The 22,707-nt window shown below is 39.8% G+C and overlaps 2 protein-coding genes and 1 long non-coding RNA gene across 14 annotated transcripts in view; 1 reads left to right on the top strand and 2 right to left on the bottom strand.

The window, feature by feature from the left end:
* Positions 1-22,707, bottom strand: part of LOC126924445 (PH and SEC7 domain-containing protein) — an 82,848-nt gene that overhangs the window by 38,325 nt on the left and 21,816 nt on the right. The window contains exon 2 of one of the 12 annotated variants that reach the window (XM_050738927.1): positions 6,180-6,280. The exons of 8 other annotated variants lie outside the window; for them this stretch is intronic. Coding sequence is in view for 3 of the 4 variants with exons in the window: in XM_050738923.1 (XP_050594880.1) it covers positions 2,093-2,200 (108 nt within the window). In the remaining variant the exon portion in view is untranslated. Of the gene's footprint in view, positions 1-2,092; positions 2,332-6,179; positions 6,281-22,707 lie in introns of those variants that run through there. 3 more of the 12 variants (XM_050738923.1, XM_050738918.1, XM_050738919.1) reach the window with 3 other exon arrangements.
* Positions 914-2,086, bottom strand: LOC126924461 (uncharacterized). The gene is made up of 2 exons (XR_007713533.1): positions 1,560-2,086; positions 914-1,444 (listed from the first exon to the last, which is right to left on the bottom strand). It is a non-coding gene; the product is annotated as an uncharacterized LOC126924461 (long non-coding RNA).
* On the top strand, positions 18,884-19,541 carry LOC126924457 (probable tubulin polyglutamylase TTLL9). Its single transcript, XM_050738985.1, has one exon. It carries the CDS (start codon positions 18,990-18,992, stop codon positions 19,434-19,436), a length of 447 nt encoding a protein of 148 aa, XP_050594942.1. The 5' UTR covers positions 18,884-18,989; the 3' UTR covers positions 19,437-19,541.

The raw sequence follows: 22,707 nt of genomic DNA, 5'->3' as shown, positions 1-22,707 counted from the left end.
ATTTTCGGACTTTCTCCAACTCTAACAGAGAGGCTTATTACCTAAAGTACTCGCGTTACCGCTCCATTGTTTCCGAAAAAGCCCGCATCATCAGCTTAATTCATCTCGACCTCATTAAGTGACGCTCGAGCGGCCGTTCGTTCTGATAAATCTTCAGATCCGATAACATCGTCGGCAGAAGGCGTAGAAAGTTCAGCCACGTCCCGTGAAAGTTCTCAAGTCGAGCGAACCGCCGCTGTTGCGAAACAATTTCGTGGGAGAAGTTCGCCCTCGACCGACCGGCTCGATCCCAGTTTGATGCCCCGATTTCTGCGTGGGCAGCTGTGCGATTACACGCAGGTCCTGTAATTCTGCGCTTCGCCGAATTTACGAGTTCGCATGGAACTCGTCTCTTCCGAAAGCTCGTAACGGAGAGGTTTCATGACACGTAAATAGAGTGCGGATGGGCTCGGTTTAATAGTCGATACTGATATTCGTAGTAAGAAATGTTTGCGTTCTTCGATATAGAGTCTCTTTCGAAAAATACGTTTTAAGTATCGGAGCTGCTTCTTTATGCAAATTCAAGTTTTTTCGAACGTGATTAAAGAGACAGAGTTTAAGCAACGATTCGTTTCATTCGCTAAATATTATAATGAGACAGTGCGTATTTATGCGAATTTTAGTGGTTATAAACGAAAATGATGAAACCTAAACAGAATTTTGTTTCTCCTATGAAATATCATAACGAACGCTGTACTTTGGATATTTTGTCCATTTTTGCATATTACGCGTATCTTTTCTACCACTTTTGGTATTTTATAAATTTTCCATGTAAAATTCTAGATAAAATTTTAATTGGTATTGATCGTGCGATTTTTTCTTTTTTTTGGGGGGGGGGGGGAGTTGTTATGGATAATAAGTAATCGATATTGGGTTGAGTAATAAGTTCGTTTGCCTTCCATTAATGTAAGCATTTAAGAAACTATAAAAATTATTGAAAAACTGTAAAGATACATGTATCTGAAGTTTTTGATGAACGATACACAGTGTATAAACATCTTGTCAGCACGTAAGTACATTAAAGTCCAATATTCTTACGCGCGTTTAACTAATTGGACAGCGGCCAGATGAAAGTCAGACACGCTCGTAATGGCCCAGCTTTTGCTCCTAAAAAGTTCATTGGTTATAACAATTTCCCATTCTACGCGAATAAGTTAAACATTCCACAAAATAATACTCGATCAAACTGCACGCAACAATTGTAAATTCACCGCCACGCCTCTTCAAGCTATTAAAACCAAACGAGACAATGCACAATGAAGGCGAATCATGCTGACAATTACAAGGAAGAACAAAGGTATCCAATCCCCTCATCGACTTCGTGGTACGTGCTTACTCTTCCAAACAAGCGTAAAGTAAAAGAAAATTAACCCTTGAGTATTAAATACCGTGGACATCGACGTTCCTTTAAAAAAAAAAATAAAAAAGAATAAAAAGAGATGTATTTATTGTGGCTACTATAATATTTTGCACGGCGTACAGGATAATTCTGACCCATTAAAGATCACGACGATATCTACCTGTGTGGAATATTATATAAAAGTTACATAAACGCAACATTATCAACAGACTCGTATATATCGTCTTGTCACGGTACGATTGTAGAATAATAGGGACACTTTACAGAACTACGTATATTAGAAATAAAAAGAATATTTTCCACGGTCTAAAGAAAGAATAGTTTATCTCACGATGTTACACGATATGTCAACTTTTTTTCAAACTTCAACAAACCGTGGAATCGTCTCTGGAAGAAGAAATATGAATTCTCTTTCATAAGCAGAATATTAAGAGGAAAAAGCTAAGGAAACTCGTTTGTCCACACATTTATCGACTCTTTTCGTGCCACTTTCGCACCAAGAATATACACGATATATATGCATTCATAACTTATAACAACACTGGCTAAAAGCGCTCAGAGTACTCAAAAGATTAAACGAGATATCTAAAGGGGGTCGAGAAAAAGAACGATAAAAGAAAATCGTCCGACTGGTGACTGGCTAATTACCGACGTTTATCACACGACAGATGCCACTCGACAAAGCGTGTTCACCTGATACAGAGGTATATACTCGACGTAATCGAACCTGTCCCCACGCCTTGACAAGTATCGATCTAGGGGACGGCAGCAACACCACAGGCAGTACGTAAAACAGGGCATTTGGCGGAAGGCACGTCCCTCGCTATGCGACGCACCCGAGGCAGGAACAACAATAACAACAACACCACAACTACGTGGCCCCGCGAAACGCCGACTGATCGAGAATCTCGGTCACGGATCAGAATTCAAACGGCGCGGCGTCAGCCGATGCCAGCCGAACAGTATTTTTGTCTGCCGTGACATTGACTTTCCTCGGGACAGCGTCCAACTAGCCACAGAATAACGCACCACGATGCTAAAGAACTGCGTACGACGATGATCGACCAACAATGTGAACCAATGTCGATACGACACCCTCAGGTTGCGACATTTGGGTGAAATGACATTTCAAGCGACCGTTGGATAGTTCCCAAAGAATTGGAGTTGATTTAGCAATGGTAAAGGTACGACGAAGAATTAGTGGAAATTTAATTGTAGGGAAAGTAGGTCTAGTAGAGAGAGAGACAGAGAGAGCACTCGCTGCATGTGTTTGACGGAGGTTGCATCGATGGATGTTCAGAGCGTGGAGGAGTTTGAGGAATCGAGGTTCTTTAATCTTAGCGCCATCAGAATTCCTGAAATAGTAGATCTCAAACTTTTTGGTTTTAACATAAAAGAAACATAAAGGAAAAGACACATGCTTCTGACAAAATTTAATGTTGGCTCTTATTAACCTTGCTACGATCCTCGAATTTTATATATTTCAATCTTGCCATTGTAGCAAACAAAAGGAATTCGCGATATGTTTCAAGAAGGTCTCAGAAAAACGGAACGAGTCAAGACTTTATCGTATTTTGCGCAAACGCAAGATACGTTTTAACGTGAGAAAAATATAATCGAGTTAAACATGATCGGAACAACGTAGTCGAGCTGTTAGGTTTCTTTGGTCGAGTCCTACATTACAGAACATTTGCGTGTCTTATTTAAGAAAAACATCGATGCCTCGTCTCGCTCCATTTTCCCCTAAAAGAACCTTCGTACCTCTTGCTCGAACATTCTCCAATATCTTCTCTGGAGAAACCATATCGTCGATCGATCACAATCCCATTTATAAATCAAGCTTTTGATCATATTCGTATCATATTTGTTCGTACTCATACACCGAGTATAATTCAAGTTTCGAGCTAAATCTTTAAAATGACCAAATTGCTCCAACCAATTCTTCCATCGCAAAGAAAATAAATCCAATTAATAATTCTAAAGCCAAACCCAGCAGCGCTACTTAAGAACACCATTAATCATCTAATATTCTACCACAGAACTCCGGTATTCTCTATCCCACGACCCTATATACCATCGATTTCCGTATTTCGAATCCCTGGAAACTGGAGAACCGAGGCTAAAGCCAATCGCGTCGACGAGTCTTCTCTACTTCCGTTAACGAGAAGCTTTCACGCGTTCGATCGTGCCACGGTACACCGTGTACCGACATTTTTTTCAGCAGTTTTTCTTCCCCCTTTTCCCTTTTTTCATTCTTTTGCCCGTCCGATAAAACGCCGCAGAGAAATTTGGCGCGGCGCGTATCGATGTCCAATCGCTCGATGAAAACCGGATTTTCCAATGACCAGCGTGGAAAAGTGATATGTACAGGACATTAGTGTCTTTGAGCGAGGGGGTGCAATAGCGGCGTTAATTGGCGCCTGGCAATCAGCTTTAATTAAAATCGCTTTTTGCCATCGTCTCGAGCAAAAACGAATCGACGTCCCTATGGCGCGTTATTGAAGAGATTCGACTCGATGGCAAAATATTTCGCGTCGATCGCGAACAAAAATCAATTGCTTCGACATATTGATATTAAATAGTGTTCAATATGTTTGCTGATTACAGCACGTTGTAAATGCTGACCTTTTTTTATCATCTGATGTTTAAAATTTACATACGATGTATACGTATATGGTATTGGATGAATGATGGCAACTTATGTACAGCCAGAATCTGAATTTCAATTGCATGATTACTGGCTATTACTGGCAAAGATTTCGACAAAATATTAATAATTTATTGTTTGCGTGACGAACTTCTCTCTCGTCTGTACCAACATTTCTGTAGAACAGCGCTCATCAGTTACTGTTCTTTCATATATCGATAAACAAATATGACGTTTCATTTAAATAAAGATAGTCCTTTTATAGAATGTACGATTATTTTTCTGAATATAGTTATTACATTATGTACTGGCTGCATATGTTTCGCAAAAGTATATAAACAATCAATTATCCTTTATATTAATAAACCTCGATATTCAGTGATACCACATCGAACACTTATTGTATGCTTAAGATACTAGCTTTATTCATAGCACGGCATACCAATTTCTTTTATCAAATACATATATGTTTGCGATAAAAGTATCTCGTGCACTGCTACATACATTCTCAGCGTGGTTTCAAATTTGGCCGATATAATCATGACTCATTGCGTTTAAATAAAGACAATCGTCTTATAGAGTGTACGAACATTTTTCTGAATTATTGCATATAGTTATCACCTTATATACTGGCTACACATGTTTCACAGAAATATATAAACGATCAATTATCCTTTATATCAACAAACCATATCGAGCACTTACTGTATGCTTAACATACTAGTTTTATTCATAGTATAGCGTACTAATCTTCTTTATCAAATACGCGATAAAAATATCGTGTAACTTCTACATGCTTCTTTCCAGTGCAGTGTCAAATTCGACGAATGCGATCGTGACAATCGTGTTTCATTGCGGGACTGATGAAACCTAAAAATTTTTCCTAAAAACACATACGACATGTACGTAAAAGTTGCCCTAACTATGGTAAGCGTTCGAATGCTTTCGTGAGCCAGCGTATACGCGATTCGAATACTGTACGCGGCATTGAAAAACGAATGAACCGAGAGCCATCGCCATCGCCATCGAGAAAATACAATGGACCCGTTGAAATTTCATTAGGCGCGCAAACGTATCTATAATGTCGTTACAATGAAACGTAATTGACTGTCGTAACGCTGTTCACATAAGCGTGCACATATATACGCGATGTCGGTCGCCGGTATATAAATAGTTGCTGAAAGGAGCAGCACATTTTCGTGCGTAACACAGCAACCGTAAACGTCGACTGTTTTGCGTAATAAGAGCCGTTAGGTTAACCGCCATTGACGAACCATTTCCGACTATTGAATAACCGTACCACGATCTCCCACTGGTTGTTCAAGGTCATCCATCATCCTCTCCCGGGAGTAGGGCCCGGGAATGCTTCGGCTACGACGCACTGAATTTAAATGACGATCTCGATTCTGACCGAGAGGATCCAATGGAATGGTAACATTGAACTACTTTGCGTACCTCGCATACTTCCGATCCTGTTAGCGAATAAATTTCTCAAAATTTGGCCCTATCGATCGAAATGAATCGAGACATAGTAACAAATGTTTCGAAGACTCGCATTTCCTCTGAAATCATTAGGTTTCCTACTTTCCCTTCTTATCGGTTAATTTCGTTTAAGAAATGAGAAATTCTTTCTCCTCCGTTTTATTTCGCCTTCGAGAGAGAAGAAGAATCGAGGTCGAGTACGAGCGGAACACTGCAGCGCAACAATGCGTTATATAATAATAATTTTTCCCTCGTTTCTTACGAATAAAATGCACGCTATTTCCTTTCTCAGAATGAGGAGTGAGATATGTAGTTGAAGAAACGAGAAAAAACACGCGATCGAGGGCTACCTTGAAATTACGAATCTTTTTATACCGATAAACGTGAGAAACTCAAGATCCCAAAGCGTAATTGGGATTGCTGGGAAAGATTTCCTAAACAGACTGCGCGATATCTAAAGTTACAGATCTGGACGATCGTTTCGAGTTCTAATTATTTCATAATACTGTAATAAATACGAAACGCGCAACTGTTATTAGTTAAACGTGAGAAACAACGAGGCGCCAGTTATTTCTCAAATACGAAATCCGATGTCATTCACATCTTTAAATTTTGGACACGACTGCATTTACATACGTATATTACAATCACCAATAGATGTTCGAAATTTTGCCAACGAATTAGCCTGCAAAAATATCAACGAGTTCGTTCTGATCTCATATTCGTTTCGTTCTGCATACAGATTCTTGCCTCTGAAAAATATATTACTCGTAAAAACAACAGAAAAGAAAAAGGAAGAAATACGATCTAGGGATAAATCTAAGTTTCGACAGGTTTCTGAAACGCGTTTATGGCCGTAGAGCGACCGATCGAAACCGAAATAAAACGTGACGCAATAAAACGTCGCGGGTACGCTCTCAAGGCTTCGTACAGATGTTCACTTTCATTTTCGCTGAGGACCCTGAAATTTCAATCCAAATAGTACGTCCTAAATCTTGCCCCGAGCTTGGCATCAACAAAACGATATATACGCGCAAGGTGTCCGATTCCGATGTAAAAATAGACTAATCCCAGGATTTATATCGAAAACAATAAAAAAGAATTTATATGTCGCCGAGAAGGCATTAGCGAAGTAAACAGATCAAGATTATCAAGGCTATATTTATACGTAACCTTAACCTATTAACCCTTTCGATAAATCAATAACCGGTGTGCCAAAACAAACGTAATATCATTACAAATTCTTCGATTTATCGTTAATGGAAAAGAATTTGCAACTTGTGAGGAATGCGTGAAAGTACGTTCGCGTTCACGTGTCTTGTCGAGATTAAAGATGCGTCTAAGGGGTTAAAAATAATAGTAATAATAGAAAGAAATGGATAAAAGAATGGATCAAAAAATTATAAACGACCCGGCAGAAATATCGGCAACTCCGTCAGTAGATTTCTTTCGCGAAATTCTAACGAGCCCCTCGTACCACTTGGCGTGTTCGATTTTGTGCGATTCGACGCAGCTTCCGATCGTAAAATCCATTTATAGCTCGAAATGGGTCACCCTGTGCGTTCCAATCTTCGCGACATTCGACTTCATCTTTTCTCGTCGAAGGATCGAACAGTGTCTCTTTTAAAAGATGCAGCAAAATTCAATAATAGAAGAATATGACTGATCGGAAATGTTTTCCTTTGGCGTTGACAGTGGAATACGAATGAGTTACAGCAGCCTAAACAAGTAAATTAATAACGCTACTCGATGTCTCTTTACTCTACAATTACGCTCTAAACCCAAGCGATAAAGGTCTCTCCGTCTCCTCCAATCCACCTCGTAAATAATCTAAGGAAAATAATCGAGAGATCAACTACAGAGAGGAAGCCAAACATTTAGAATCTCTCTAGGCTGATAACGAGAAAACAGCCGGCACACTGTCTCAAAGCTCCACTTAATATCCATCTTTACCATCGTCATCACCATCTTCCCTCGGTCTTTAACTCAAAGAAAGAGGCCGAAAGACGAAGCAACAACGAACAAAGGCTACGAGTAAAAAGAAGAAGAAGGAAAAGGCAGGCTGAAAGAAAGGGCAAGAAAGCAGCATAACGAACTGTTTGCCTCCTTCCTCCCCCTTTATTACGATTCGCGGCTGAGATTCATTTTTACGAAGGCAAGAGGGCTTCCTGTGCTGGTCGTTTCGCCGCTCAAAGCGTTCTTCGTCGTCGTCTAGCCGAGCATTTCGCTCGCTTCGTCGGATACGTTTATACCGGAGACTATCGGATCGATATGGAGACGTCGGCGCTGGAAATATGGAAATTCGGCCCGGGCCAGACTGGACGGCCTGTGTGGCAAGAAATAAATGTAAATTCGACGTCGGCCAGGCGCACCGCGGGCAGGGCTGGAATTAATTTCGCGTGCATACCGCTCACGGCTCGCAGAAGCCTATTTCGTTTCGTAGATGACGAATCAACATGGTAGCTCTGTGTGACTCATTGTCAGCCGACAAGGAGCAGCAGTCAGGACGACGACTGGAATTCGTGATTCGTTTTGCCTACACGCAACTCCCGTCACGGCAATTATTTTCCCTTGAGCCAATTGTTCAGAGCGTTACGGCTCTTCAGTTTTTCGGGAAGCAATTACGGATAGGGCGATCGTTTCGCGAGTTTTGGTCGATGAGGACCTTGCTTAAGTTGAGTCGGAGTAATTGTCTGCGAATTTAAAAATAAACTTTACAGTTTCGAACTAAAATTGGAAGACGCGTAAAACAGATATAGGGAAATTTTATTTTCCTTTCTTATATTAGTTGGAAGCGTTGAACCGTTATTTAGTTTGGTATTTTCACTTTGCAAGTAGATTAGGATAAAACAGAGTTTCCAGTAAACTAACGAATAATTTGGATTTTAATTTGATTTTTCTTTTTTTCCTTTTTTTCTTTTTTTACCACAAATTTGTATTGTAAACAGATAAAACTCGCGTAACAATGTTCGCCCTCACAACTGTCATGGTTTCGTGAAAACGAATTGAATTCCAGCAATCCAATTTTGGTCTAAGGTAAAACAGACATACTATAGGACGAGCTACCGCAAACGTTGGCTCCGAGAATAATGTTGTTTATTCATTCTCGTATTGCACGCGTGTCTTCCCGTGTAAAATCTGAGAACCGTAGAAAACCTGAGTTTCCGCGAGGACAAATTGTGCTTTGACCTGAAACCACAAATGAGACAATTACATGCACACGGCGTTATCCGTTTCCACCGCTGAACCGCAGATGCAAATAGAACAACCGCAAATGAAGCAACGTCTTGCATTACCGTGAAAAGACAGGTCTTCGTTTGTCACCTCCGTGAGATGTACTTGCCTCTCGCTCGACCAGGAAAACGAATACATATTTTATTACGTTGCGCAGAAAGTTTTCAGCGTTCTCCGTTGTATTACGAGATCGTGACACACGCATGTCATTCAGCTTGATTTATCGTTTCTATCTTATGCTAAAGTTTTCCTGAATTTCCAACACATTCGAGAAATTCCAAATTATTATGAATATTGTGAACTGGATAGTAATCCTGAAAATTTGTAGGATTAAATGACACAATCATCCAATTGTCGCAAGAATGCGTTGACTACTAAAGCTATGACGGTCGATGACGCGACGCCAACGCCATATGTCTAACTATTAACGCGTGATTTACATACGTGTTTATTTATATAATCATATAATTCTTTAATTATTTACCGCGCTTGGCCCTTTACTTTCAAACAACGTATTTCGTTAATTAATGTGAGTGAAAGTAGCACTGGAAACTAGCCACAGTCATCATAGTCTTCGTATCTCTTAGTACTTAGTATTGTTTGAATAAATTATTAGGAATTCTTTTATAAACACTTCTTTCAGGTACTAGAAATTAGTTCAAATTCCATAGAACTGTACGACGCTTCATATTCCGTCGTAATTACTATTCTCAAATCTACGAAGCTTCTAACTTCGTTAAAATGGAAAAGCACGATCGAAAAACACGCAAGGAAGATACAGAGAAACACACGACCCAAGACCTTTTTTTCTCTAAGCCTTTCTCCTCGTTAACGTACGATAAATTACTGGTCACGCACGTTCGTAAATCGCCAGGATTACGCAAACTGTCTTGCAATGGAAGATATCGAAAAAAGTGCATCGTGCAGCTTATGGCGGAATAAAACAGAGACGCTGGTAAACATGGAGATCCAAAACGGAAGAAAGGCAAACGATCATAAACGAGAGGCGTCATCAACGCAGCAGGCGTCAAGCGGAAGCATACGCCAGCCGATAACAGCGTCGTATAAATAGCTATTATTTTCCAGCCACGTGGCTTTACGTAGCGTGACGATCGTCCGTTGCGACGCGTTCGAGGGTGCGTTCGATGGCGATGGATCATGGATCACGCGTCGATCGCTTCGCGTGCGCTCGGCCAAACCCTCCGACAAATGTGTCACGTGGCTGCAATCGGTATCAATTATCGCGTGTGGTCGTGCCGCTCGTCGAACTGAAACACGCGTTCCCATTGCTTTTCGCTTGGCGTCATTCGCATTTCCGATGCCAAATTGGATTTCCACGACGGATCGAGAGTTTTGTAACATTGTTCCTGCATCGGGGATTAGTTCGGTCAAATTTGATGCAATACTTTTCTCGTTCGATCCTGGCATTCGTGGGATTCTCGTTCCTTTGATCACGCGAGAGACGTCTGTTATAAAAATCTGTGTGCTACGAGGTTGTTTTTATTCGATATTGCGTGTTCGTTTTTTGAGGATAGTAGGCTTTTGTTCATTTTTATCGTTGCAGATAAGAGAGAGAGAAAGATAAAAAAGAGAGAGAGAGAGAGAATGGTGCTCGACCACTCGCGGAGAGACGCGATCGCAAGGAAGCGCGTCAGCGGCAGTCGTAAATTCCTGTTACGATTATACAATCGACGCCACGAAATGATCGATCCCATATTTCGTTTAGAATAATAGAGATGGTTGAATTAATTCTAACACTGAGATAACAGGTTATAATTTACACTTTATTGCAAGAACTTGTAGACAAGATGGTTACGCTCGGTGCGTATAGATATAAGTTAACTGAATGACTGATCTAAGGTTGATAAACCAGTGCAAAGACGTTGACTGAGTCAAAGGTGATACACCCAGTGTAGAGATGTTGACTAATCTGTAATCGATGAATCAGTGAATTTCACTTAGGTTTTAAAGACAAGAAGGTTGAGCCGTAACACAACTACTATCTTTGTTTTCTCTCGAAATTGAATAACACAGTTTACACGACTGATCTGAGATGTTGACTGGTGATCGGTTTTAGTTTCAGTTCCAGGGTGTTCTCATATTATTACGGAGGAAAGCTCGGTGTGGCTGTGCCCTTTGAACTAATAACGCGGATTCGTTGTTCTTGCGTTTTCGTTAGGAAAAGAGAGAGCAACGATCCGCGATGCCAATTGGTTATAGTCCACGTTAATAAATGAAGATAGGAGGAGGAAGCCTCCTACCAACGTGGCTCGTAGGTGACATTGTTCATGGGGAAAACCAGCTTTCCCGATAGGTAAATACCCGCTTTTACCCCGTAATTTGTATGAACGTACTGTTCCAAGGATCATCCATAAACCAATAACACCTACAGGGTTAATAAACTAAAAGTTTAAGTTTATGGTGGGTTCTTGGGGTTATTGAGAGTACGCGGTGAGGACCTGCGCCTCAGATGTGGATTGATATTACACTGTCACAGAGAAAAAGAGAAAGCTTTTACTAGGTGGTGGTCGTCCCATCACCAGTCGCTTTCGCGTAGAAATCCCTGGAAAGATGGGAAAACCTACGTTTTCCTACTTTTTACCTGATGGAGCAATAACCATAAGGAACATCCCGACTTGAAGGTGTTTTATACCACTTAACGGCCTTAACGATAAAATCGAAATGCTTAGTTTTATCACAATCCCTTAGGATTATTGAGATACGACTAATTCTAATCGCACAGCTAATGGCCGCCTCGACCGAGGGATGGTTCTGGGTTACATAAAGAGTCACCGGACGTAACAAATGATATGGCAGGAAATACCAGAGATGAACAACGCTGAGGATTTTTAGTAAGAAAATAATACTGGTTTCACTACCGCTGTCGATGCAATTGTATTTTTCTATCTCCTTTTTTATTTCGATACGAGCACTCGATGTTGATATAAGCAACTCAGCGAGCAGCACAGTAAATCAAACATTGTAACGCAGCTTCCAGGTTCTTCGATTAATTTCTAATGAAAATAATATACAATTCCTGCAGGTAATACCAAGTAAACTAACGTAATACTATAACGAGTATAATACAGTATAAGTGTCTTATATATACAGAATAACTTACAAATACTAGCTCGTGTTCAAAGAGCCCATGAATATTCTTGCAAGTCAGGAATATAGGATATTTCCAGTTACAGAATATTTTCAAACTTCGTTATAAATTATGCAATAGTATTTGCATAAAAATTCATTTCAATACGAGTTACTGAAGCGGCTCGATGACCGTGTCTCGAGGCGGCAGACGCGAGAAGAGCATCTCGACGTCTGAAACAACTGAAAAATACCACCATGTACCTAGGCAATATGTCGATTACCGTTTCTGTGCATCGTGTATGCAAGCTGCGGCAACGTGCATCCGGCTCGTCGCACGTGCACTACCGTTACGAACGATACGACAAAACTTCAGCAGCCGTGCCACCAGGAAACACGGTACAACTGACCATCCTTTTCTTTCTTTCCTCACCGACGGTTGAACAAGCGATTGCTAATGTCGGATACACGAAACGCAATTTATTCACGAGCAAGAAACTAGTTCCTCGTGCGAATATACATAGGATGCGTTTCGAAGAGCTACGGGCTAAAGAAATGGACAAATTTGGGGTGGTATGGTTCTCATGTTTAACATTCCTGCGTCTGCGGTGCGCACGAGTTATCTGAAAAGGATTGAATGTGTTTTGTGTGCGAGCGTAGACGTGAGAAAATTTTTTACTATGGAAATTTGCATATGTTGCACGGATCTTTTATAAGCGCAAGGATAGTGGACATTTAAACACGAACTTGACGTTTCTAATGGAGATATTGTCATTCGTAATACGACAGAATTTTTTGAAACGAATTGCAGAATATGAATCTTATGGAAGAGCGCGAATTAACGAGGTTCCAAGGACTCAGGCCCGCGTTAAATCCTTTTGAAGAAAATCGCGTCATATTAAAAGTGAAAAGGAATATCGTTTTACCTAAGAGTACCAAGGGGTTAATTTCTTGGAAGAAGATTAACAAGTAATTTTTATCATCGTAAAGTGGAATAATTTGTTCGTCATTTAATATCGATATACGTAACTGGCGATTAAAAATCTTGATAAAATATTCAAGAAACGCGTATAATACTTCGATGCCAATTTTTTGCCGTCATATCGAATTTACTTTTGCGATTGAAGATCTCAGAAAAAAAAGAAAGAAAAAGGAGAAGATATGGTATGGAATGGAAAAATGATAGGTTAAATATTTTACTACTTGGGAAGAAGTGTACGTGGTTTCGAGTTTATCGTGAAAGCATTGCGCCGTGCTTAAAATATTCACGCTACAGTATGTACATATATTCAACTTTCAAGCAGATTAGCGCGTTTGATACCTAAGGAGAAAAGTAAATATTTTAACGAAATGTTAAATCCATGCGAGGACGCGATATCAAATTCGAGGAGAATCGTATTATCAAATTTGTCGATTATGCCATATTTTGCCATAATTTCTGCTCGGATTCCCTCGTTAACGCAATTTTCAATTTTGTATTCTCGCCTATTATATGGATTCCACGCGTTTTTTGCACAATTTTCCATAAATGTATAAAAATCCGCAGTCCAACTACGATAAACCTAATCTTCCTATATCGTATAGAATATCCAACGCAAATTAGGAGGAACGTTAAACCATAAAATGGCCATCCTGATAAAACCGTAACGCATATAAACTTTCAATCCCATAGTCCCTGAAATATACATATAAATATCTATAATAAAATTTATTTTCATGTATCACAATCGTATTTTGCAATTTTCCTATCTTGCACAATTGCATGGAAAGTACAGGATAGTTAATGGCTCGAACAGCAGCCCTGATTGAACCTAGTCCGGAAACGTTGCGCTGGTAGGAAAGCGATGGAAGCACTGGCCTCATCGAGTATACATCATCCATCACCCATCTGCATCCCCATTCGGGGCACGTAGGCTGTTATTTGCTTGGGACCGAAGCGTGTTCTCGTTAGGTATACCGGAAAACGGCTCACGAAATTTCGGACACCATCTATCTAGCCTCCTTCCTCTCTTCGTGCTAATATCGCCAGCAACATTGTAGCACAACGATAGGGTGAGACGACAGAGCGAGGATGAAACCGCATGAAACGGTCGTAAGCTTCTTTTCTATTCTCGTGTATAACACGAGGCTGCCGCGGGTGTCACGAGCGGCCAATTTCCGGATTCATTTCCAAAGCATAGCGATTATATCGCTTTATGTCATAGCCTTTTGCCATAAAGAGATCGCAGGGGAAAAAAGCGGTAACTTACATTTCCCGCTGTTTATACAGGGGTAATTTTAATTCCCCACCGAGGGGTGATTTAATGCGCGTGGTTCGCGGTAGCAGATTGATTTTAACCTGTTACTAACTATAGTGTCTCTATGCACGAAAATATTTGTACGCTTGGTACTGAGAGAAAAACATTTTCATATCTCGTTAAAAACGTAACGATACTTGTATTATTTAAAATAAATCTGAAAGGATATACCGGAGTTACGAGGTATTTATTGCAAATATTAATTTCGCAGATGACAGACGAGTATGTAAAATTTATTAAAATTATAGTATAATGTGTAGGAATTAAAATATGAATATATTAATTCACCTGAATTTGAATGTACCTGAATTAGAGTTTCTTAATATTTATTTCTACAGGTATCGAGGTATACGTACAATTATATATTCAGAACGCGCATCTTTAATTTTCCGGAACACGTATTTCATATACACGTGTTTCTTTATAGCGTTCTTCTACTACTAAACACTTTACCAAAGTTGAGAACAGTATGGAATTAATAAATATAATTTCTCGTTTCAGTTCCATATCACAATTTTTCCAAGATCTTTCAACCTCTTCACAGATTTGGACAAAGCAATTCAAAGATTATAAACGACGTTAATTGCACTAAATTCAAAGCCATAGATTCTATAAGCTACCCAACAAACCACTGCTCCAAAGTATTTGCATCTCATTCGTCTTCGTATTACTCAATGGCCTGAACTTGTTCCAATGAAATTACGCAACGGGTTAGGTCCATTCACCCTAACCAATATAACTAAAACGATTTCCGTCGGAATTATAAAATCTCAACTAACCGCGCGCGCAATCTGCCATGCGATATAAATAATAATATAAGTATATATTTGTATAATTGCATATTTCTATCTGGCAAACAAAATTCCTTGGCCAGTCGTTCCACGACCACGAAATGTCCAAGAACGCAAGACCAAGCCACGAGAGCGAAGAGAACGCATCACCACGAGAAAAAAGGAATTCGACCGCGAGAAGGAGGCAGAACGAGGACGACAAGGTCATCAGGTTCCGCTGCGACTTCCCTTCGACGCAGGTTAGGGTGATGCTGGCCAGAGGATGGACGCAGGTAATGGAATGTCCTATGTTGGCGTGACGACCTTAAGGTCGTTAACGAGCCGAGGGTGGGAACGAATCACGACCGCGTATATCCCCTGACGAGGGGATACGACTTTAAACGACTAAATGAAACGACTTTAGAAAAAAGGGAAAGAAACGACAAAACATTGAAGAGCGACGATTATGCGAAAATCCTCATTGTTCGACAAAATGTTCGCGTGTCACCCTTCGCGGATTGCGAACGCGAAATTTGTGGTATGGGAAAACGGAGTTAGCTGTGGTTTAACCGTATTATGGGGTTGAAATTGTTGGAAGTCCTTAGCGAGTAAACTCGGAGCTTGTTTCTTTTAAAAGGTCTGCTATGTTTGCTTTTAGTAATTGAAATGTTGGTGAGAAGTAATTAAAAGTTTCTTTTTAGCAAGGAAAGCTTAAGATGACGAACTAGAACGAAAATATATAAATATCAATTTTTCGATTAAACTATTTATAATTCTGCAAAGTTTGCGAAGTTTCTTTTAGAAATTTTCCAACTAAAAAGTAACGCGACTATATCGAAATTTTCTCAAAAACTTACCGAGAGAGTTTTTAATCTTCCACGTTATGTACGCGTATCTTTTTAACTTTGTTTGTTCGTCGTGGAATTATTAATTCTTAAATATGCAAATGAAGAGAGATTTTACGTAACTACAACGTTTTCTTTTTCTCTTGAACAAAGTTATGAATGAAGACAGTTTAATCGCGATAATGTTGAAATAAATGGCAAGTGTAAAAGCCTTCGGAATCGCTGTATTCTGTCATCGATAAATCCAAACTTTATCAACCAAATAAACAATTTAACCGAACACGAATTTACGAACCAAATTAGTGATGTAACGAGCTCAAAATAATCGACCGATCAAATTAATAATTCAGAATAAATGATGAGGATAAATCACACGTGAATATGTTCGACTAATTACAGAACAAAGCGAAACGTTTGCGATTAACGAAATCGAAGTTACGCAAGAGGACAAAATACGGAAAAGGTATTCGCGTTACAGCTCCCAGAAGCAGGAAGCAGTTTATTATTCGACACAATTCGCGTAATCATATCCACGAATAAATTGTACTTCCTGACACTAATACGTCGACGAGTGAGCCTCCCACGCGAATCCTTTAACTCTTTTCAAGGTAATAGAGCCCAACGATCAGAACTGGCACCTTTGGTGGTGCGAGATCAATGACGTTCGTCAGGCTTTGGACCTGAAGCTCGCTTCTTATCAAAAGATCCCACACTTCCGGAATCATTACGAATTGACACGGAAGAATTACTTATACAGAAACTTGAAACGATACAAGAAATTGTTACTCAAGTCGAATAAGATAGACGAAGCTGAACTTTGCGATGGTATGCCGCTGACATTCGAACTACCAAACGATTATAGGCTATTCGCGGAGGAGTATCACAAGCAACCTGGTTCCACGTGGATCGTGAAACCTGCAGGAAGATCGCAGGGCAAAGGTATGTTGCTATGAATAGACTGCGGATTTTTATTTTATATTTACGCAACTGAACGACTGAAGAAATTAAAGAGATACTTCTTGTACGTTTAGTATCAGAGATACCTCCGCTTATTATGTGCGTTCTATGCATTTTTCGAACGTTTAAAAATCCCATAAACGTATAAAAATCAGCAATTCAGTAAATATCCTATAGTTTTCGCGTGACGCCAACTTGCTCAAAATTGAAATTGTAGGCTATTACAAATATTCCTATGGTTTATAAAAAGGAGTCGATTCATACTGAAGCTTCAAGAGATTAAAAAGAAAAATTGCCAATATAAACTCTACAAAATCTACCCTATGTAACGTTTCTAACTAAAAATCCCAATAATCCAGCAAATTGCAACGGAACGAATCGACATCAAGAATAAAAGAATCACAGATAAATTCACGATCACGACTTCGACCTATCCAATAACAAATTGTTCCTAACCAAATATGCAGCAAATTCCACTCTCACATTATTGGACATTCCGAATGAAATAGTTACGGATAAATTCGTAATTAAACGGTGGATATCTGTGCATTTTTGGGAGATCTAAGCTTCCAAAGATGTACAAAACGCGCCTGGTACGTAAGAATATGTACAATATCCAAAATAGAGTACCTATTGCAACTTTTAATAGATGAAACAAAATCTTAATTTAGTTATATTTATAATAATATAAGTTTGCATAAACATTCGCAGTCTATTCATAATCAGTGCAGCAGGTAAATACACGACTGATATAACGACTGAAACAAATCTATAGGCCGTAACGTTTAAATTAACAGGTATCTTCCTGTTCAGGAAGCTGAAAGACCTATCGGAGTGGCGTAGCAAAGAATTCGGCCAGCAAGTGGAAATACCACCGGTGGAGACTTTCATCGTGCAGAAATACGTAGAGAATCCTTACCTCCTGGCAGGTTGGTTCTCCAGAACGATACTCCTCGGCATTCAGCCGCTTATCGCCAGCGAAGAATGGCTCTTGTCGGGGAGAACACCTCGGTACATTCGAAAAGGGGATGGCGCGGACAGCCAGCGGCTGAAACCTTTCCGTGAACCTTTGTTCGCTAGCGTCGCCGAAAGGAGGAGGCTTGAATGTCGAACCGTTGAAAAGCACTTTCTTCGATGGTCTTAAGACGGCTGTGGATACAAGCCAGAGAGTTAGACGATCATCCCCCCGTGTATTTGTAAATGTCCCGATGATTTCAGGCAGAAAATTCGATCTACGTATCTACACCCTGGTAACCTCATTTTGCCCTCTGAAAGTTTGGCTGGCTAGAGAGGGTTTCGCACGGCTGTCGGGCGAGCTGTTCGATCTGGAGAACATAGACGACAGCAGGGTGCATCTCACTAATATGGCGATACAGCTGAAGATACACGATGATGACGATAAGAAGGGGGAATTGAAAAGAGGATGCAAATGGGCGTTGATGAAGGTTAGAGAGTATTTAACCGCGAGACACGGGGCAGCTGCGGTGGAAGCTCTGTTCCAACGAATTGCCGGTTAGTTCGAACACGCACACCGATTATTAAATTATTAGAAACGGTATTACCGTAGCGACCCAACGAGCTGGAGGAATCTAAAGGAGGATGACTCCTACGAGCACTTGTCCCACCATACATTTTTCCTATGGATGTACAATATTCGGTTTTTCTTTTCTATTATCTCAATGTCTAAGTTTACCAACGGGGAAGCACCGTAATGGAGTCCAATAACCTTGGAGTCTGCGGAACTCCTCCTATTGGATTGAGGTAGACCAGCGTGAAAGTTTTAGCTAGTATAAATTCAACGCTACGCCGAACCCTCCCCCTAGAGTGGCTTACAGAGTGGCGCGCAATGTTCGTAAAGACTTGCTCCACGCAAAAAGAAAGATTGACTTACTGACGAGTCCATTAGCAGTTTCTGGCCAAACTCTCCCCTCCTGCTTCCCTTCTTTCCTCGTAGCTTCAAACTTCGCATTACTGATAAAAGCATTATTATTCCTATAACGATATATCAAATGCTATCAGAAGAGCAAGTCCAACTAAAAACGCCATAAAGAAAACCGCTCAAAACGGATCTCTCCGCCCTCGTCCAATCTTCCGCTCATCGATATTCCCCAACCTCCAGCTCCCCAAGCAGAGTAATATAAAAAAAAAAAAAAAAACATGAAAGCTGGCCCAATACCAATATCTCGCCTACAATGCCCGAAAACAGCGTTCCGCTTCTCGATTTATTAACCTCTCCCCATAAAACCATTTATCGATCCCACAGGCGTGATAATGGCCAGCTTGCTGGCGGTGCAGTCGGTGATCATGCAGGGAAAGAACTCGTTCGAGCTGTACGGTTACGATATACTTCTCGACGAGGATCTGACGCCGTGGTTGCTCGAGGTGAACGCCTCGCCAGCGCTGACCGGCACGGACAGCGAGGATTATCGGCTCAAGTTCGATCTCCTCGACGACACGCTCAACGTGCTCGACTTCGAGGGCCGTTTCACCGGCAGAGAGACCAGAATCGGTGGTTTCGATCTACTGTGGAACGATGATCCGGTGTGGACTTTCTGTCCCAATCCATCTGTTTGCGGAGAACCACCGACCGATCTTAAGAAACTGAATATTTTCCTTGGAGCACGGAATGATAGAGTGGAACAGCTGCGCCAACTCAGACAGTGTTTGGAAGAGAAAAGGAACAAAGTGCAGAACGATCGTGTCGAGATGCGTCGATGATGAACGAGTTGGAGATTTTCAACGTCTTGTCCGAGGGATCTCTCAATATCTACCCTTTGTTATAAAATATTGAAATGTTATACGTAGCTTATACTTCCACGAGTTTTCCAGCGGAAAAATAGAAACAAAATTTAGGGTTTAAACATTTTGGTTGTAACGAAGTTTGTTCAAGCCCTAAATTTTGTTACGAAGGAGTTAGACGCGTTGACGGCTAAGACGACGTTTTTAATAGTTGGTTAGTTTTAATAGTCATTTCGAATGTTAAATTTTGTCTCCGATAATGAATTTTTAAATATAAATTATATTACTTGCAAAGAATATCTGCACCAGTGTTCCTCTAGGTGTGTTCTTTTACATATGTATATCATTTTCTAGGAAAGAAATGTATTTAGGCTACGCTCATCTTCATCTTTCATTTTCACCGTTTTATGACACAAGACGCTTGTATTCGCAATTTGTTAAAATTCAGCGAAATGCTCCGTAGGAAGTTATGTTTTAAAGATAAACTTCACGCTTTAACGAGGGTTTACATTGTAGCAAGTAGAGCAGTGCAAATTAATACCGATTTCAATGTAAATTTTTCCAGGATATACATATTAGAAAAAAAAAAAAATATATATATATATATATATATATATATATTCGTATGCGAAGGTTCTGGCAAAGTTTCATAGAGGAGCAGCAAGCAGCAATAATTCTTGTTTAGCATTGTCAGCTACGATACAGACAGAAACTTCGCTGCTTTGTTAGCTTAATAGCAAATGACAGCGGTAATTCACGCAATTCATAACTGCACCTTGTGCAAGTTTATCGAGGTCAATACTTTCATTCGAGTTACTTCTTCCACCCTGAGAAGAGTTTTAGCACAGTGCTGCGAATCTCATTTGAAGAACCGTCGTATTACGACTATTCGTGCTCCTGTTAATAACACATTTTAATACCTATTAATAGCGTTCGCGCGTAATAAAAGTCTGTTCTACATTTGGCTTGCTTCGTCCGTAATTACTTCTTCGGATTTAAACGTTCGAGCTTCTTGGTATTCGGAGCAACATTCTAAATTTCATCTTCGACGCTTTTGAATCTTTCTAGAAATCGTAGATTAGACTGGTATTTCCAGGAAATTCGACATTTTACGTATTTAGCTTCTAAAAAAGACTTTACAAAATTTTAGGATTTTCGAATTTCCGAATCCTAAGTCGGAAAAATTATGCGAGTACCTTTGGCAAGTGCCCGGTGAAGTATAAAATTATATGTTCTAGCATTACGAACATGCAGCATGCAGCTTTACTGTACGCTTCATCTTCTGACGAATTGATAAATTCCTTCTTTTCTTTTACTCTTTTGTACAATACACTCGTAAAGACAATAACGTGAATACACAGTACTTGCCACTAAATATTTTCTTAATACATGGTAAGCATAACAAGCAGTATGATTCATAATACACGATAAGTGTTATTATCAAGCGCCTACAGACGTCAATAATAATCAAAGGGTTGATTAATCTCTTGCTAACTTCTTTTCCCATGAAGAGAAAAGGCTACCACTCGTGATGCTACACATCGCTACCTTAATCTTCCACTCATAACTAGCGCTTTAGAAATTTCGATTATGTATCGATCAATTACGTAAAAAGCACATCTCATAGTCACTCACGATACTCGTATTGTAATACCAGAATATTGTTATTCGTTACATTCGTATAGCATATTAATATTTCGTTCTTGCTTTATTATCGTATCAAGCTTCTCTGCCGCTCATGAACGCAAGAAAGTATGTAATTTCGTATCAAATAAAGATATAAACGTTATCAAATTTTATCAAAATCCACGGTGCGCTGCAATAGAAGCTACGGCGATCGAAAAACGAAGCTACTGTTTTATTAAAATTTTTCATCGTATTCTAAAGTAACAAGACATCTTGTCTAGTCAGGAACAGAAATAAAAATTACCAGAATTTCCCATCTTACGTCACAAGATCGCCAAGCTTACACTTTTATCCGCCCGTAAAAACCATCTAGCTGACGACTCGATTTTCACGAAACTTTTACGTCACACATCGGAAAAATTGGGTTCACGGAAGTGGAACGAATTGCAGACGTTTGGATTATGGCTTACACGCGAGCGTGTACATGCCGGTGCACGCGTGTACAAAGTTTCCATGAATATGTATACACTTATGCGGCGGGCATATTCGCGCTCGTTAGTTTCAGCCAGCCACATACCCGGTGGTCGTTGTTGCCAACGTAGCTACGATGAAATTGAATCGGAGAATAAAAAACGAAACCTCGATATGCCGTAGATATGACGGATATGATGGTGCTCGATGACTGACTATTATACATAGGATTCGGCCGAAAATGTTGCATCCTCGGTTGCGTCATTCGGAACTCGTATATCGGACGGTGACTTATTGCCTTTTTGATTATCGTTCGAGTCACGTGACGCACGGGTCGACGATTTGCTACACGTTTTACGCGTTGATATTCGCGTGAAACACAGGCATTTAATCGGAATTTTATGTTATTAGGAACGAAACAGTGAAATGCGCGAATGTCACGTAAATGTAACGTTATTGAACGAATAATGCGAAGCGAAATTTAGAAATTCTGAGAATTCGAACGTTCGAACGAATAAGAAATGTTAAGGTTTCAGAATTTAGGAGTTCGAAGGCTCGAAAGTTGGATAATTCAATAATTTGCAATTTGGATAATTAAGAGCTTGGAAGTTTGGAAATACGATATTTGCATATTTAAAAACTTAGAGGCGTAGAAAGCCGGAAAGTTTAAAAGCTCGAGAATTAAAAAGTTTAGGAATTCGAAAGTCCGGAAATATGAAATTTGCGTATTTAAAAATTTGCGAATTTAAGAAATCGGAAATTTAAGGGTCTGAAAGGATTTATTTAAAGACCTGAAAATTTAAAGTGAACTTTGATACTTTGTTCGCGTAACTTACCAAATATCTACTAGAATTATAAATACTTTATAGAAATTCATTACGCAAATGAAAGAATCCTTTCGGACAACAATTCGTTCTTGCAGTGTACGCACATAGTTAAGACTCCAAGGAGATAAGAATCATACAATTCACTACTTTGTTGACTATGCAAGAATTAGATATTACTAAGCTCTGTGTAACTCAAGAGTTAGCTGGCATTTATGACCAGAATTAATGATGCATCTGCGATGCGCAGCTTCAATTGTATACTACCTTGGCTTAATAGAAGAAACATTTTTCTTAATTAAAGATGTTACCTGGCGTAAAATTCCTTT

This window comes from Bombus affinis, chromosome 14 (genome assembly GCF_024516045.1).
Source record: "Bombus affinis isolate iyBomAffi1 chromosome 14, iyBomAffi1.2, whole genome shotgun sequence".
Classification (NCBI taxonomy): domain Eukaryota; kingdom Metazoa; phylum Arthropoda; class Insecta; order Hymenoptera; family Apidae; genus Bombus; species Bombus affinis.
Note: the sequence above shows the minus strand (reverse complement) of the source record. Positions and strands in the feature narration are given on the sequence as shown.

Bases quoted from the DNA above. Each gene is read 5' to 3' on its own strand.
- LOC126924457 (XM_050738985.1), top strand. From the start codon at position 18,990: ATGGCCAGCTTGCTGGCGGTGCAGTCGGTGATCATGCAGGGAAAGAAC.